Source organism: Plutella xylostella, chromosome 4 (genome assembly GCF_932276165.1).
Source record: "Plutella xylostella chromosome 4, ilPluXylo3.1, whole genome shotgun sequence".
NCBI lineage: Eukaryota > Metazoa > Arthropoda > Insecta > Lepidoptera > Plutellidae > Plutella > Plutella xylostella.
In genome coordinates, this window is record NC_063984.1 from 2,364,914 (window position 1) to 2,384,045 (window position 19,132).

General features: G+C 36.8%; 1 protein-coding gene across 13 annotated transcripts in view; it reads right to left on the bottom strand.

The window, feature by feature from the left end:
- Positions 1–19,132, bottom strand: part of LOC105393908 (voltage-dependent L-type calcium channel subunit beta-2) — a 101,111-nt gene that overhangs the window by 8,769 nt on the left and 73,210 nt on the right. For 11 of the 13 annotated variants that reach the window (XM_048627121.1, XM_048627117.1, XM_048627116.1 and 8 more), the window contains one exon: positions 1,357–1,473. In XM_048627121.1, coding sequence (XP_048483078.1) covers positions 1,357–1,473 — 117 coding nt within the window. Of the gene's footprint in view, positions 1–1,356; positions 1,474–8,094; positions 8,316–19,132 lie in introns of those variants that run through there. The other 2 variants (XM_048627146.1, XM_048627152.1) reach the window with 2 other exon arrangements.

The window sequence follows — 19,132 nt, forward strand, 5'->3', positions numbered from 1 at the left end:
ATCTGTTGACATAGTAGAGATTCATTACCATTCATGTTTTCTGTTTTGATAATAATCGGAGAAGCGTAACATAAATAAATATATAAATAAATATGTGTAATATGTAACGATAAGGCCTCTTCATCTTATTCGAAAATCCATAGGTAAAAATCCTTGGCTGCTTCAGTATGTGTTTATAAATATTCTGATCCAGTATGTAATGAATTCGCCAACTTTTAATTGTAATCTCAAATTTCCACTGTATTTTTTTAACCCTCGTATAAAATAGCCCGGATGTATGACACTAGAAAATGTTGGCGTGAAAGAGGGGTTGGGGTGGCTTGGCAGGCCGTGCTAGTGAGCCTCTGTGCCAAATGAATACTGCAGTAGAGCCTTTGTCTAGTCGCAGCCAAGTGAGTCAAGGCCAAGTACAAAATAATAAATGACTTTCGGGAAGCCATAACCATATTGTTATAGCACCAGAAAAGGGAATATAATAATCTAGAATAATATTATGTTTATTTACGAGTGATTTCTAGGCCTACTTCCCACTACCCTACCCTACTCCAAGGACCAAAAATCTATCTCTATCAAAAAATTCAACAAAATGAGTTCATATCATAGGTTATGATATACCAACTGCATGTATAATACTGTAGCTATGTATAACAAAGGCTATGTAGACATTTAATGGATTTATATAAAATGCATCTATAATTAATTGAAAAATTATTTTACTCAGCTAATGATTTCATTCACTATTAGATACAAAAAAACATACCCTCGCCTCATCTAGATGAGCTTGTGCAGGCACTGCCATGTGGCTGTTGACTATCTGACTCCAAGACCCCAACTAAAGCTGCGAATCTGTGGTGCAACTTAACTTCGTGCTCTCAAGGTGAAATGAGCGAGCGAGACGGAAGACTTTGGGCAATACTTCACGCGAGCTAATGTTCAGGGGGGTCACTTTCTAATCGACGAACGAACGAACGAGAATTGTCACGCTTAATACAACGAGGTAGAATCGTGGTTAGCGCTGCAGTTTGTTTGTTCCTAAGGTTCGGAGCGCTGCGCGAACCACGGCTCTATCCGTTGTATTGTGGGACAATTCGTCGATTTAGAGTGGCCCCCTTGTATGGGGTTATTTTAGTGCCTGTTTTTACTCCGTTCGAGTAGTGGCAGTAAAGGCGAATTTGTATGGCGCGGGTGATAGAGACTTACGAGACTTACATAATTATAATACTCGTTAATACGACATAACTTGTATCTGACAGATATTTGACAGGCGAGTGACGGCGACGCCTGCTTATGGATTGTTAAATGCTAATGTATCGGCGGTGGAACGGTAGCTGGTGTTAGAAGGAGACGGCGACATACCCTGGCCTTGTCCAGCTGCGACAGGGCTTGCGCTTCCTTCTCGCGGCGCAGCGCCTCCTTGTCTTCGTCGAGAGACAGCTCCGAAGACGGCTGCGAGTAGTTTGAATCGGCTGAGCCCTGGAACGTGATAAAGGGGTAGGTTAAGGGCTGATTGTGTGATGGTTGTGGATTGTTGTTCTGTTTAGACTTATTATAATGTATTTTTTCTTACTTGTACGTAGATTTTGAGCAATATTGGAGTGTCTTTTTAATTGAATTAATTTAAAAACTAAGTTATAAAATAAAACATAATGAAAAATAGAATACTTACAAGCAAAAATGATTGATTTCGTAATTAAACCATTCATTTTGGCCGTAGTTTATTTGTTTAATAGTATTTTAATTAGGGATGGGCCGAAATTCGGTAGACATTCGGTTTAACCGAACTTCGGCAGGTTTAACCGAACTTATCCCGACGAATTGAGAACCTCCTCCTTTTTTTGAAGTCGGTTAAAAATGCCGAACATTCGGCACACCTATTTCTATAATTTTGTATGAAATAAGTACAATGTGGAATTTGGTCAGAGACGTTTTTGTTGTCTGGTACCGAGTCTACCTGTAAAGATTCGCACATATCAGTTTTGCTTCAGAGCCGGCACAGGTCCGGCGCAGTTCAGTGTCAGTGTTTCAGAGTTGCTTCAATGATATTCACACATGTCAGTGGAGCTTCAATGATAATTTTACGACCCTTCAGTGAAAACGGTTACGTCGTCAGCTAATTTTAATTTGTTTGAATAGAATTTCAATCCAATTGTTTATTTTTTAAATACAAGTAGCTTTGCATGCAATCATTTAAAAAAGATTTTTTTTTTGTTTTTAATTAAATTTCAAATAATTTGTATTCATATTTCTAATCAATGTATACTTTGCGTGCGACAAATCATATAAAATACCACATTTTTACGAACCAATTCCATCAAACCATCATCCTCCATTTATGGATGGCGGATAGACATGTATGAAAGAATACTTATCACTGACACAGAACTGCGCCGCACCAGTGCGGGCCCTGAAGCAACACTGATCTGTGGAAATTGGCCTTAATGCTTTTTGAATGGCTCTGAAATCGCGAAAAAAACTACTGTTTCATAGTAAAGTTAAATACGTCATTAACAAACTTAAATTTATAGAACAACTGTATTCGTATTTTCGGGATTTCATTGACAATTTATGAACCTGTTCAGTATTTATCGGCTATATTTCCTTGCCTTCGGGAGCTTTACTGCGGAAATTCCACCCTGTATAATAGAATTACAAAGGCAACAAATTGAACCGAATGTTCGGCCGAACTTTTAATTTTAACCGAATGTTCGGCCGAAGCCGAACTTCGGTTCAATCCACATTCGGCCCATCACTAATTTTAATTAAAAAGACACACAAAGAATGTTTACCTTTTTTGCCAAATAAGAATGAATACAGTATAGACATGTTGATTTTGCAGGACAAACAATTTTATGTAAGGGCTCAATCTATGTATGAATTGAACTTATGCTTATTTTCTGTACTGGCAAAAAAATTTGAATCAACATAGGTAGGTATGTAAATTAAAATGCATCAGTGCTAGCTAACATAACCCGGTAGGTATCTACAAAACTACAAAGACAGTAAGGTATGACGGTGAAAATTAACCTCTCTGAAAAAACTGGCACGTAAAACAAAGCCTTACCCATTTCGCAACTCTCAACAACACTTCTAAGCTCAAAGAAGAAGACAAGGAATCTAGCTCAGACGACGACAACCTACGTACAAGGCAAATTAAAAGTACGGCAATGTTACGGACCTCTTTGCTCACACAATGAACCGAGTGGCTTTGTAACAGCGTAAGTATAAATTCATTCACGTAATATTAACATTAGAAGTTATTTTAAAATTATACTGCACACACAAATATTGAAATAACGGACGGTTTCTGAAAGTTACAAGATAGAGTCTACGTATCGTATACGTGCTTATAGAGCTGTACTCTGTTTTAAGTTTTAATTTTAGTCAATAGCAGATAGACACTAGACAAGTCATTATAAATAACGTAAAGTGGCGTGAACGGAAACATTTACTTTGTAAATTTTAATTTGTATATAATAAGATTTTACCACCATTTGTGTTTCATCTTTCGTGAACCGAAGTATACAGTTTGTTGCTTATCTGTCACGTGATCACGTGAGCGTTGAGGGGTCACTTTATATGACCAAAAACTAAGTTTCGGAGCGCTGCTGCACGATCCCCAATCTCTATCTCGTTGTATTAAAAACCTGCAGTCTACACGATAATCTCTCGTTAGTTCGTTTTTCGTCAGTATAGAGTAACCCCCATGCGGCGGCGCGCGCACCGTCGCAACGAATCCTGCAGGGAACTTCTGTCCTAACCTTTACTATTGTATCTACATGTAAATGCGAATGTTTTGTCGTTAGTGTGAACGGGACTTTAGATCGTTAGCGTTGAATGGCCTCTGTTGTTTGGTTAGCATAAAAGTTAAATGCTTTTTCATGTGGATGTGGATAACACTCCAATTTGTGATAAAAAAAACGAGCCTTGCGTAGTAACTACAGAATCGTGCGTCGGTTAGCTGAATTCTACATGCAATACAAAAACTATTAAGTAAGTAATACTTATTTATAGCAGGTTTAGGAGTTCTAGTACCTTTTACCCTAGCAAATAACTTTAAATGCGATTAAATTTAATTACGAATACAATTTTGTAAAACGTTTAACGGTAAGGCATACAGGCAGTGATAAAAATATCGAGGAAATCCTTGTTCCGACTGTCAAAAAAGAATGCTACTTTCATCGAAGTTTACTAAAAACTTACCAAAAATACAAAACCTGTTTATATCCCTATCCAAGAAACAGAGACCTATTTACAAACCCCCATAATCTCGTCGGATGTCACAACGAAACAGTCACAACAGTCTGTCTCTAGGCTATTAGGATATCTAGACGCGAGAGGGGGTGGAGCGGGAGGGGTAATTCGGTCAATGGCTGTGACGGCAGAGGGCGTCCCACGCGTTTCATACACGTCACGCTTTCACGATATTGCAGCGTTCGGGGTGAGCCCTATTTGCACAATATTGTTTATTTTACTTTGTTCTAGCAATGGGAATTTTATGTAGATACGAATGATGTAATACTAGAAATATTGGAACTTGTGAAAGGTGGTGGTAAACGATTGTGTACCCTAACTGCATTGTATTCATTCCAAAATGGCGATACTACGGCTCGCGACCTATCACGTGAACACAAATGATGTACTTAAGGTAAGCGTCCACCTTTTGGCATCGCACGCAACGGACGCATCGCATTCGGTATTTGTTGTATAGAAATTCGCACAAGTGCGTCCAATTTATCGGCATTGCCGACACCGTCTCTCCATGCAAAAATTTGTTTGTTACGATACCAATAGGTGTACGCTTATCTTATAGCGAATAGCGCAAATCGGACTACCATTTCTGGGGTTATAGTAGTGAGCGTATGATAATGATGATGATGATGAAACTTGCGTGGAATAGAAGTAGCCAACATAAAATGGACCTAGACATACTATTTTTCACATCACAATACTTGATTAGCTATCAGTGAGCCATCTAAATAGCTAGACATGAAAGTAAAACTTCCTTACCAAGGGCTGGTAGCTTTGCATTGGTCGGCGGAGGCCCCTGCTGGCATGCAATACAACACACACACATAAACACTGTCAAAAACATGCCAATTCATAAAACATAATAGTTATTGGATAACAAAAACAGTTTAGAACGTAAAATTATGAAATACATACACTTAATTTGAGGCAATTACTTGATGGATAGTTGCGAATAAAATAGTTTCGCAAAGTAAAAGAACTAAACAACTAAAACACAAATAAGCCTGAAATGTGCAGTTAGAGATTTAAGTAGGTAGGTTCTAAATAAGTAGCTGCCAAAGCCTATAGGTGCAAGATGAGTGCAACAAAAAATTAAAATTGTGATACAGATGAAAGCCATTGCGAGTTTCCTCTCGTATCTTACAGGTAGGTATATAAGAACAAAAAAATATAAATGAGAAATTAATAAATATGCAAATTGTTAGTATTGCTTGTAAGTAGTTACAAAGATTTGTTGAAAATCGCGAAACTGGAAAGAAACCCCCGCCCAAATAGATTTAATTAAAACTGTCCACATGTCCGCAACCCAATTCATGATTCAACGTTTTGTGAATTTTCGATTGACAAAATAGTTATGTAGTTCCTCGGCAGACAGGCTTCTGTGGAGGCATGGAGACAGCCGCCGGGGCTGCTGCCGGCAGACGGGCGGCGGGTCGAGGTCAGTGACGTCACTTCCCTCGCTCAATATCCCCACCCGCCCTGCATATTTTACGCCATGTTTTGGGGCATTGCCAGTTGAGTATAGGCCTCTTTTTTCGGGCCAACAAAAACCAATTTTGGACTTGTTCAACGGCAGTGACGTCATTAAGGCCGTGGGCTTAATTCGTTTTCGGTGTTATTATGATTATGTATGATATGACCGAGGAGTAGGTTAAATAAATTCAAGTAAGTATTTTGGGTTTACTGATTGTATTATTCATAAGTCAACGAAAATAGTAGCGGGTACACGCAGGCAATCGTGAGGTTATAGCACTCGAGCTTTTTATAGCTTGCTATGAAACTACCGATTCCCAATTTCATGTCGGTAATGTAAGTAGGTACATAGAGTTAATAATCTCACAGAGGCGATCCTAATATTACAGTAATAAATAATTACAGATCAATATTATTGAACTGCAATAGCTTGTTATCTCTTTATGATAGTGATAAGCTTTGTTTAAGTTTGTTTAGTGAGATACTACGAGGGATATTGTTAGATCATTGTGTTTAATACTTAGCCTATTGTACCGATACCTAATGAACAATCAAAATACATAAAACCTGATTACACCACGTATGGAAAACTTACAAATTATAAAATACAATTTGTAACTTATTGCATACATATTATTTTCATAACATGATGTGCAACTCTGTGAATACTTTATCACCTACATAGGTAGGTACATCACAAACATATTTAGATCTTGAACATTCTTGAAGCATAAACAAAGTAAGAGTAATGGTATTTTCTGGAATCCATTATGTTTGAACGGATCTATCAAAACTGCATATAAATCATTTTCATGCGCAAGAGACGAATTTAGACACACATGCTAGTGTGTACTAACACTTTGTGATCCAGCGATTGTGTACTAACACTTTGTACACACATACATTACACGTCATAGTTTTTAGCCAAGTAGGTACTACCCCGAATACTTATTTCTGATTATTATACCTTTTTTCAAAGTCCTATAAAGTAAGCCTTCTATACTCGTGTCCATCATCCCTAAAAGTTACGATAGATAATGCAACAAAGATTGGTCTTGTGTCTTAAAACATTGGGCACTATAATGGACTCTAATGGTATATGTATCCCAGGGCTAAAACTTTTAAGTCTACGAATCGTAAGGGGGTGTTAACCCGTAGCATGCTTCGTAGCCTTTTCGTAGCATCGTAGCAAATTGTCGTAGTATCATTTCTTCAGGTATTTTTTTTAAATTTTATTTTTTAAATAACATCATTATTTGTAGCTGCACAAGTTTAAGTAAACAGCAAAAGTGTGACTTTACATTTGAGAAAATATGAAGTATAACCAGTCAGTTTCCAAAATTATTAATATTAGGAGCAAAGACAAAAGCGCAGAGTCTTCAAAGGATATTGTTTCAAGTAGCGTAGCAGTGCTGAAATGTAGGTCAATGAACTTACGCGGGCTCTGAAAGTTTCAAATATATTTCTGTAAATGTTACTTTCATGTTCGTGCAGTTACGAACTTTATTATTCACGGGGATGTATGTAGTGGGTCATTGCTCACATAATACTTACATGGAAACAAATATGTACTACATGTGTAGTAAAAATAATAACTTACGCGTACGTACGTACTTTGTAAAGATACGCATTTTACAAATTTATATGAATGTTTCAGCGCAACATAAACACGCACTCACGCCTTGCACTAATGTACTCCCTTGCGGGGTAGGCAGAGGTGCATTGCTGCACCCACTTTTCGCCAGAGTGTTATGTTAGTCCCAATGTAATAGGGGGCGGGCCTATTGCCATTTTACGGGTACATCCAAGACCCGATAACAAATATCTGTGTTTAAACAAATATCTGCCCCAGCCGGGAATCGAACCCGGGGCCATCGGCTCAGTAGTCAGGGTCACTAACCACTACGCCATTCGGTCGTTGCTTTAATATAAACACAAAAACATAAAAGCTTACAACCCCTATCAGCCACCTATCGTCCCCAACAACCAATCAACTGGACGACACGCTCGACCACTTCCCAATTAATACACAACCATCACAATCCTAGTGTAGGGACTAGAGATAAGATGCATTTGTGTGAACTTTTACTTACTTAGCACCAAATAAACGATTTGTATTTGTATTGTATTGATTTAAGTAGAACATTAATTGTGATGAATTTTTGAGGTAAACATAATTTAAAGTTAACTTATGTTACTGAAATAAACAAACAAACAATATCTGCATCTACCACAACTTAAATACAAAACCACATCACGTAACACAGCCCTACAACGCACTATATATGTACATTAACCCAACAAAAACACTGTACCTACAGACACGCACAGAAAAAAACACGATCGCAAAACGCGTATACATTGCGCGCGCACCTGAGTAAACAACTTGTTGTACCCCTGATAGCCCATCATGCTACGACATGGCTGCGTGGGGGCCCGCTCCACCAGCGGGATGGCCTCGTGGTCAGCCGTGGTGGCGGGCGGCCGTCCGCGCGGCGACGGCTCAATGCCGGCGGAGCCCGAGCGCCGCCGATAACAGGCAGGGTTGCCAGTGGAGGGGAAAACGTGCGGAGTGTACGAGGGAAATTGTTGGTGGGGGAAAAAGTTTGGGTTGATGGCTGAAAGGAATTACTGGAAGCGGTAAGGGCTCAAGACGCTAAAATTACTCACAGTGTTACTTAAAGTGTTTGGGTTAGTTTAATGTACCAATACACTTTCAGGGATTTCAGGCGTCAGAATGTTTATTATTACTTAAGCTTCTAAAACTGGATCCTGGAATTTACTTGTATAGCCTTACATTGTCGATACAAATCTAAAAATCAAAACTACTGATTGGAAATTTACCCTCAGTTCAAACAAGGACCCTAAAATCCCACGTATCCTGCAACAAATCGTACAATCCCGGTAGTATGCCGTGTTCCGGGTATCCCTGTCCCCCCGCGCCCCCCTCCACGCCCCCCCGCGCCCCGCATCGACCTCGCCCTGTATGAATGGCGGCGGCGGCGCGCGCACCCCGCGCAGCCCTACGGTCGCCGAACTACAGACCGCCTAATAAACCTTTGAGGCTCACCGTGGCGCTACTGGAACTGTACGTTTGAAGCCACATGTTTTAAAGTACGGTGATTTTAATGGGTCCGTTTGACAGATGCCAAATACGTGAATGATTGGGTTTCCGTTTAGTGCTTTATAATTTCGAATGAATCGGTCCAGTTATCATAAAGCTAAGTTTAAAAGCTCCCTGTGCTTAGTCTGTCTAGCAGAAAAGCTATAACCATCACTCGCATACGTTATTTTAACATGGTTAGTATAAAACATTGGCTTTGACAGGCCTTCAGAATCAAAACAAACATTAGCGCGTAATAATTAGAAAACAAAAGCTTTTAAAACGGGTTTCAGTAATTCGCATTCCTATCCGTGTAAAAGCTGTAAAATTTGGTCGCGCTGTAGTTGTGGCGCCTCCTGTATAATTGCAGTTTGGTTGGCATGGAAATTGCTAGGCATTCCAAATGTTTGTGCGGCTCTCTAAATGTTTATACGCTACTTTATGAACAAACAGCATTTCTGAATACCATTGTTTTCAGTTGCGTGTAAAACCATTTTCTAGCCTCCGTACCATAACCTAATCTGAGGCAGCTGATACTCAAATTCAAAGTACATGACTAAGAGATTTTCAGAGTAATAAATCTATCCTATAATAGAACCGGCTTTGAGTCGCAAATAGATATCATGGTACCGGGTCAGGTATATCCACTATGGCTGTATAAATTCCGTGTACAGAATTGGCTGTTTGGGCGGGAACGAGTAAAGTAGGTCAGGCTGATAATAGCTTTTTGGCATTTGCAGCTGTACTCCCGAAGTTTGCATCTGGTCTGGCTTTGTTGACACATTAAAATGTTTCTTTGAAATGGGTAATCCCGCTAATGGAAGTTGATAATTGGGTGGAAGTGGAGATTATTTCCGCTCGGACTATATTGCAAATGTCATGAACTAGAACGGGTATGATACACCTCGTATAATGGTCATCAATGGACGACTGATTATGATGAGGGTGAAAAATCATGCTCAGTAAGCACGAGAAGAAGTGACAACAGTAAGTGTTTTTCATTAACCCGACATTTTCTAGCACATATCTCGTCATTTAAGTAAAATATTGTACGTAGCTTTCGAAAGTAAAGTAAAAGTAAAAGTAAAAATCATTTATTTGCGTAAAAGTGGTAATAATACAATAAGATCTTAAGTTTCATAATTCGTCCAGCACTTCCTGTCAAGTTTTTGACATGCAAACATACAAAGAATAATAATACAAAAGGCCTACAATATTTAAAAAAGATATATATATCTGTACAATACATATTTATCAGCGCACAAAATAAAATAACAATCTAAAAACTCCTTTCGTTTAAGTATTCATTTATTGAGTAATAGTTTTTTTCTAATAGCCATTTTGTTATTCTCCTTTTGAAGGTATAATCTGTCATTGTATCATTCCTGAGATCATTTGGTAATTTATTATAAATACTAAATGCCATGCAAAAGCAATTATTTTTGTAAATTTTTAATTTATTATGTGGCAAGCACAATCTATTTTTGTGTCTTGTTTGTCTACTCAGTGATTCACCATGTGTAGGGAAGTAGTATTTATTTTCGCGCACAAATATTGCCATTTGTTTTATGTACATACCTGCTAATGTGAGTATTTTTAGTTTTTTAAATAACTTTTTGCAAGACTGCCGTTTTCGTGCTTTGCAAAGTGCACGAATGCATTTTTTTTGTGCTACAAATGCTTTATTTGCATCAGTTGAGTTTCCCCATAGTATTAAGCCGTAGTTCAGGACGGATGCGACATATCCATGGTAAGCAGCTAGTGCAGTCTCTAATGATGAGGTACTACGTAGTTTTCTTAGGGCAAATATAAATTTATTAATTCGTTCACAGACACTAAGCACGTGATGTTTCCAGTTACAATTTTTATCAATAATAAAACCCAGAAATTTTATGTCATTAACTACTTCAATATTGTTATTATTATAATTTATGTCAAGTGTAATTGTATTAGATCTATATGTCGAAAATTGCATTATTTTGGTCTTAGTCAAATTGATATTTAGATTATTATCTTCTAGCCATTTAATAATAGTATTCAATGTGTCATTAATTTCTAAGTTAAATGTATCTTTATTGTTATTTTTAACCATTATTGTAGTATCATCCGCAAACATGATGCATTCATTTTTAGTAGCTTCCGGTAAATCATTAATATATAATATAAATAGAAGCGGTCCCAGAACACTACCTTGTGGGACTCCGCAAGCGTTTGTTTTAAACTCAGACATAAAAGTCTCTTTTGTACCATTAATAATACGGTCAATTTCCGTGCATTGTGTTCGGTTTTTAAGATAAGAGTTTACCCATTCAAATGCCTTTCCCCTGATTCCGTATTTCTCTAATTTTGTTAGTAGTATTGAATGATTAACAAAATCAAATGCTTTGCTCATGTCTAGGAATAGTGCTGCTGTTTGTTTTCCACCATCCATGTTATCAGTTACTTTACGAATTAGTTCAAACCCTGCTAATGTTGTGGATCGACGTTTCCTAAAACCGTATTGTTCGTTTTTGATTATATTTTTTTTTTCTGTAAATCTAGTAATCCTATCATGCATAACTTTTTCAAAAATTTTTGATATGATAGGTATTTTTGTCACTGGTCTATAATTACCCATATTTTGTTCATCGTCTTTTTTGAAAAATGGTCTAACATTCGAGAACTTGAGTCTGTCAGGGAATTTACCCTGTTCAAATGATAAATTAATCAAATAGGCAATTGGCTGAGCGAGGTGCCTTGCACAGTACTTGATTACTTTTGTACTAATGCCATCGAAGCCTACACAGTTACTATTTTTTAATGACATTATTATTTTGTACACTTCAATTTCGTCTGTTGGTGATAAAAATATAGAATTTTGTACTTCATTATTTTTTTTAAAATTAACTGTGTGATTTGTATTATTGGTATTAGCATTGTTGGTCAAATTGATATAATAATTATTAAAATTCGTAGCTATAGATTTGGGATCAGTGATTATATGTCCATTTACATTTATAGATTTAATTTCATGTAGATCATTATTTACATTATTTATAATATTCCAAGTCGCTTTACATTTATTTTTAGAATTCCTAATAATATTGTCATTGTATAATTTTTGCGCTTTATTAATGCATTTTTTAAGTAATTTTGTGTAATTTGTATATTGTTCTTTGATTAAGTTATTTTTTCCTCCTTTCTTAGTTAGTTTTAAATACAATTCCCTTTTACGTTTACTAGACTGTTTCAATCCTTTCGAAATCCACTTTAGTCTTGATTTTTTGTTTACCGTCACAAGCACTGTTGGAAAACACAATTCATTAAACAAACTCAGTGTGTCATGAAATTCCTGAAAAGCTTTGTTAAGGTCACTATGGTCATAAATTTCTGAAAATTTTAAGGATGATATATAATTTCCAAATTTAACCATATTTTCGTCACTGTAGTCTTTTAATTCTATTTTATACTGTTTCCTACTCTTTGTATTTGCTTGGAATGTGATTGTCTGTGCTGTTTCGTGATCAGAAAGGGCAAGTTTATGGATTCTGGAGTCGGTTTTTTTTATGTTGCTTGCTATTTGGTCCAAACAAGCATTTTTTCTGGTCGGTAAATTAATATGTGGTTTTAGATTGTTATTATCTAAAATGCTCATTATCTCTTTTGTTTTGCTGCTACATTTTAGAAAATTTATGTTCCAATCACCACAAATTATAATTTTGTAATTTTTCTTTTTATTTGTTAGGTAATTTAATAATTGATTTAGTTTGTTAAAAAATATATCTATGTCACTTTTTGGGATTCTATAAATATTGATGATGAGAATTTTACTATCAAAAATTTCAACACCACATATTTCAAATGTAAAGGGAGAGGCTAGTTCTTCACAAATTTTTAATGGTTTAGCGTCTATTCCTTTTTTTATAAGAATACTAGATCCTCCTCTTTCCTGATTAGTACGTGAGTAGTTTGAGATTAATTTAAAGTCATCAAGTTTAATATTACTCTCTTGACCTTTCATTACAAATGTCTCACAAAGACAGACGGCTTTTACTTCTAGATTTGACTTTGACAGTTCCTGTAATGCTATTTCAAGATATTCACTTTTTTTTAATAGCCCTGCAATGTTTTGGTGAAAAATTGAGAATTTATTGTTATTCTGATTGTCTGCGAAAGGAATTTCTTGTTTCTTCTGTCATTTTATTAAAATAGTACGGAATAGTTCCTTTTTTATAATTTTGTTGGATAGTGTCAGATATCTTATAATTTTCATCTATTCGTTTTATACTGTAAGCAATGTCATTAAATATTGTTTTTAAGCCTCTATCGTTAATATGTCCGGTTTTGATGTCAAACATGCTACTGGAGTAACTTAAATTTTGGTTTGAGTCTAATACAAATGCATACTCATATTGCTGGTTACTTGAATACAGTATACTGTTAAATGATTCTATGCGCTGATTAAAAAGATAAACATTTCTTTTAACTTTGAATGTCGGGACACATAAAATGACATTTGTGTGCTGTACTTTGCTAAGTTCGTTTTTAATATTTTCAATAAGATTATTGTAATCCTTCGTGGTAGTGAAGTCGCTTTCTCCAATAATAACTATACAGTAGTCTTCCATAGTGAAGTGTTCTAGTTTTTTCTCAATTCCATTGAAAAGTTCTATAGCTCCTGCATTTGGTTTAAGATAATGGCAAAGTTTACCATATGTCAGTGACTCTTCTGCCAGTTGAAGGCTTCGGCTTTCAGTACTTAATATCACGATTTGCCTTTTACATTTTGTTGGTTTTCTTTCAATTGCTTTTGCCCTTGTTTCTTGTATTGGCTTTTCCTTATTGACCTTTACTTGATCTGTTTCTATATTTCTATGCTTATTCGCTTCTTCTGCTTCTCTTTCTTCCACTTGGTTACTTTGAAACTCTATTCTTTTTTTACAGATTTTGACACTTTTACTTGTACTTTTCGCATGTTTTTTGGCAGATTTTGTTTTATTTTTATTTAAGAATGTTGGTGTCATTGACTGATTGTAGTCAAGTTTTTTGAATGCATCAATTGTTGTTTTAGCTTTTGCTAATTCAGCTTTCAGTTCTTGGTTCTCTAGGCTTAAACTTTCTATTTCGATATTTGCTCCATCTAATTCCATTTTCATCTGGTCAAGTTTCATCTTAAGGTCCGTCAATTCTTCGCATACTGTCGTTGTGTCATTTGGCATACTGTTGCTTGAACTATTCAATTCAGTGTCCACTGACTGGTAGTCATCCGTATCGGCTAATTCTGTGACATCGTCGAGCGATAAAGCTCTTTGTTTTCTGATAGTTACATATTCACTCATGATGTTACCTTGCAATATTATGTAGGTATATCCAATCCAATTGCTTAGATTTTAGTATATGTAGTGTGTTGAGATGATGTCAAGTGAGCAAAAAACAAACCAATGATGTTCTTAAAGAAATACCCATACCATATCCCATTGAACTACGAGTACTTAATCGCTATAAACATGATATTTCAAATTATATTAACTTGATGATAACTGCAGTATCAATGATAAGCTGGAACATTCCAGCGGCGTCCCAGGTTGAGATTGCCAAGCTCCGGCATACAAGAATGCGGCAAGGTGAGGGAATAGGAGCACTGTTCAGGGGGGTCACTCTCTAAATCTAAGACCGATCGAGCACGAATTGTCACGCAATCGGCACGCTTAATAAAACGAGATAGAGCCGTAATTAGTTCATCCCTCGTCTCTAGGATAGAGTACGCGACGAGTAACATGGCATGCAGAGTCCGAGGGTGGATTCTCTGTATTTTCTCTCGATCACGTTTCTAGGACATTGTGATAATACACAAGCAAAGCAATGGAAAAGTTTCAGTAAGACCCCCTGCAGACTGCAGACTTTTAGTCGGCCGATAGTTTGGTCGGGCTCTTAATCAGTATGGAGTATCGGCCGATACATAATCGTTGAATGTGCGCACTACCATACATCTCCATACTGATTAAGAGCCCGACCAAACTATCGGCTGACTAAAAGTCTGCAGTCTGCGGAGGGTCCAACAATAGCACATGAAAAGACTAGCTATCCAATATTGCAGTACATTTAACAGCGCATCAGACTACTACCAACTAAAAACGTTACCATTTTGATCAAATTTAAAATTAAATATTTGTGAAAATTGGGGGCATTTGGTGTCGACATTTACTAAAGGAGTCTCCTGATTCTTGACACTTATGTGACTGACCAATCCGTTCCCCATGGTAACCCTAATCTAGCTCTTCCCGTCTAGTACAGGTTTTGCTGTTTTTTAAAAATAAAAAAGTTTACGTTTTCTTCTGTCATCTGCATACATGATCTGTTAAAAGTTGTATGATAGTTTCCGCTAGAGGCGCCACTTTGTATGCGAGAAAACGTAAACTTTTATAGTTTCCGATAGTCTAACAAACCTGTACTAGACCCTCTTGTGTTTGTCACCGAAATGATAAGGACACATTTACTGACGAGTTGGAATCTACGCGCTGCCCAGAATAGGGCTTCAGGATTACTCAGTTTTCAACGATTACACTTGGATCATTGATTTTAATTGACTTTGTTTTGTAATATACGAAACCATAATGATTGAAGAAAATTTCATTGAAAATTATGGGTTACTGACTTGGCAGTTTCTAACCGACTTCAGATAAAGGAGTAGGTCCGCAATTCATCTAAATTTTTGATTTTTTCTCTTATTTTCTGAAAAGATAATAAATATGTATATAATTAGAATTTCCGTTAATACAGTTTATCATAAAATAATTAGCTAATGTTTAAATTAGCATGGGATGTGGAATTTATATAATTATTAGAGTTATATGAACAGTATAAAAAAACAATTGTCCTCCTTTATTGCAGCCTTGCGGGTGTTGAATAATATATCGCTTCCCACGAGAATGCAACAGATGACCTAAAAGCTATATAATTAGCGTTCGATATCAATTATTTTCCATTATTCTTTTCCTGTAGTCTTTCTTTTAATGGAACTACCTTCTAAGGTTATAAGGTAATATTAGGTAAGTCCACCCACCAGTACTAGGCCAGCGTGGTGGACTAGGCCTGAGATCCTTCCTTCATTGGAAGGAGACCCGTGCTCAGCAGTGAGGACGTGATGAGTTGTGATGATGATTATGAAATATAAAATCTCATGATAAAAGAGCTAGAAATATTGAATATACAGTGGGATTTCATCAGATAAAATATCGAATATATATCATTATAGGATCAACGCAGATGTGACAAGCTAGCTAAAATCAGCACAATCACATTAATCAAATAAAGTCACTGCACATAACTTAAAGTTCTCCAATGACCTGTTAATAATTAAGGAAGGGACATTTTGAGGAAAGGACATTTTGTGGAAGGGACATTTTGAGGAAGTGATATTGTGGGAAAGGTAGTTTTTGAGGAAGTGACATTATGGGAAAGGGACATTTGAAACCAGGGGACATTTTGAGAAAGGGACATTATGGACTTGAACGCTAACTAGTGGTTCAGATATGTTCATGCATAGGTTTTGTTATGTTTGTACCTATTGATCTTTAGTAAGTAGTAACTCCTCCAAATATTTTAAATAGATGTCATCAAGATAGTACCAATATTATTCGCGAGCCAATGAAATAAGAGAAAGTTATCGAAGCAACTCGCAGGCTTGCTACGAAGCGCTACGAGCTACGAAACGCTACGGCGCGGCGTAGCAATATAAAAATAAATTAATAATTAATAACTTTTTCCAAAGTATCTTCGGCGTACCTTCCAGTAGTGTTACATCTTGCCCTTGTTAATTCTCTTCTTCTTCCCATTTTAGACTATGCGGATGTGTGCTATCTGGACCTAACTGAAGCTTTGCTCAATAAGCTTGAACGCTTATTGAACACGTGCATTCGTTTCGTTTTTGGGCTGCGTAAATATGATCACGTTTCACAGTACCGCGCTCAATTGAAATGGCTCCCCATCCGTGACCGTAGGAACCTGCGTATCCTTTGTCTTCTCTTCTCTATCCTCCACGAGCCCAATACCCCACCTTATCTTAAGTCTATGTTCCAATTTCTCTCTGACACTCATACCAGAGACTTACGTTCTTCTCATAATTCAATTTTAGCCCTAACCTCCTTCCACTCTGGTTTTATGTCTGACTCTTTCGCGGTCACGGCTGTGCGTCTATGGAACGATCTCCCTGATTCCATTAGGAAAGCTCCGTCTCGCAACGTTTTTAAGCGTCTTACTCGAACTCACTACCTTAGTAAGATAGTTAGTTGATAGCTCTTTCCTGAACCTCTAAATGAATTATTGTTTTATAATATTAATATTTATATAATAATATATATTATAGTTTTTTATATATTTAGGTATATATTATTTATATTATGTTTATTTATATAATCATAACTTATTTGTAGTTACGTATTTTATATTATATTTGGTAATTATTATTAAGTGACTTGTTTTGTTTTAATTTTGTAGTAATAGTGTTGTTTTCTTTTTGCACACCTTATAATAAAATTTTCTTGCACCTCCTGTGGGTTGACTGGTAGAAAATGCTTGTAGCATTAAGTCCACCCTTTGTACACTTATTTTTATATTTGTGCAATAAAGGATTAAATAAATAAATAAATAAATACATCACAGGATCTGAGTTTGAGTCCTGACTGCCTATCCGGTTTGCAACTCTCCAGTAATACTGTAGTAGTGGCTCTCAAGAATCTAAATGACCTGAAAGGAGCCGGCAGTGACGGCATTCCTCCATTCTTCTGGAAACAATGCGCAGACTCAATTTCAAAACCTATCACTTCACTTTTCAACCGGTCGCTGGCAGAGGGTAAATTTCCTGCTATATGGAAAGTAGCACTCATAGTTCCAGTGCACAAAAAGGGTACTAAAATCAAGGTCGAACATTACAGAGGTATTTCAATACTCAATACGTTAGGCAAATTATTTGAGAAAATTGTCTATAATGCTCTTTATCCAGTAATAAGTAAAAGCCTATCAGATAAACAGCATGGTTTCCTCCGTTCACGCTCAACTTCTACTAACTTGTCATCTTTCCTGGACTACACCCTTACTAGTATGGACGGCGGGGGACAGGTTGATGTGGGCTACACAGATTTTGAAAAGGCCTTCGATCGTGTGGACCACGCCATCCTGCTCACGAAGCTTGAAAAACTAGGAATTCACGGGGATCTGCTGCGATGGATCAAGTCATACCTAACTAAGCGTTCTCAAGCGGTAGTTTTAGGTGGCTACCGTTCTGACTATATAATGATACCCACCGGAGTCCCACAGGGTTCTCACTTAGGCCCCCTTTTCTATTGTGCATATATATACGACATCGCGGATTGTCTGAAATTTTCTAACCATCTTCTATACGCCGATGACAAAAAGGTTTTCTTTCGTGTCTCCAACAAACAAGATTGCGCCTTGATTCAGTCTGATCTTGACAGATTGTGTACATACTACAAAAATAATAACATTACTGTCAACGTTACTAAGTGCGAATGCATAAGTTTTACTCGAAAACGGAATCCTATCCAATACCCTTACAATTTCAATAACACACCAATAAATAGGGTCAATGTAGTGAGGGACCTAGGTGTTTTGCTTGATAATAAATTACTATTTGATCAACATGTCGATGCTATTACTGTAAAAGCTTATAAAAATCTGGGCTTCGTACTGCGCACATGCCAACCCTTTAATAATCCTCACACTATTAAGATAGTATACTATGCGTATGTGCGAAGCTTACTCGAGTATGCGTGTCCCGTTTGGTCACCCCAGTACGTCATCTACAAAAATAGACTTGAGCGCATCCAACGAATTTTTGTCAATCACTTAAATTACCGTTTCAAGAAATCCGTGAAATCCTATAGCGACGGATGTCGTGAAAACGGGCTCCTAACACTTGACCAACGTCGTACAGTTCTAGACATGAGTCTGCTGTACGACATTGTACGTAACGTAGTGGACTGCCCCGAACTGCTTGGTCGCATTGGGTACTGCACCCCGCGCCGTCGTACTCGCCACACACCTCTGTTCCAAGTCCCATTTTGTTCCACCAACTACGCAGCCAACTCCGTGCTTACAAGGCTAACGAGAACATACAATAAATTATTTTCTAAAATAGATATTTTCAACTGTTCTAAAGCTACGTTCAAATCCCATATAATCCAAATGCTTGTAGATGATGCTGTTCAAGAGTGAATGATTTGTCAGAGCCGAGATATCCTACCTTTAACTATTTTATTATTATTATATATTAACTATTTTTATAAAGTATATACCTATTACTAAGTATAT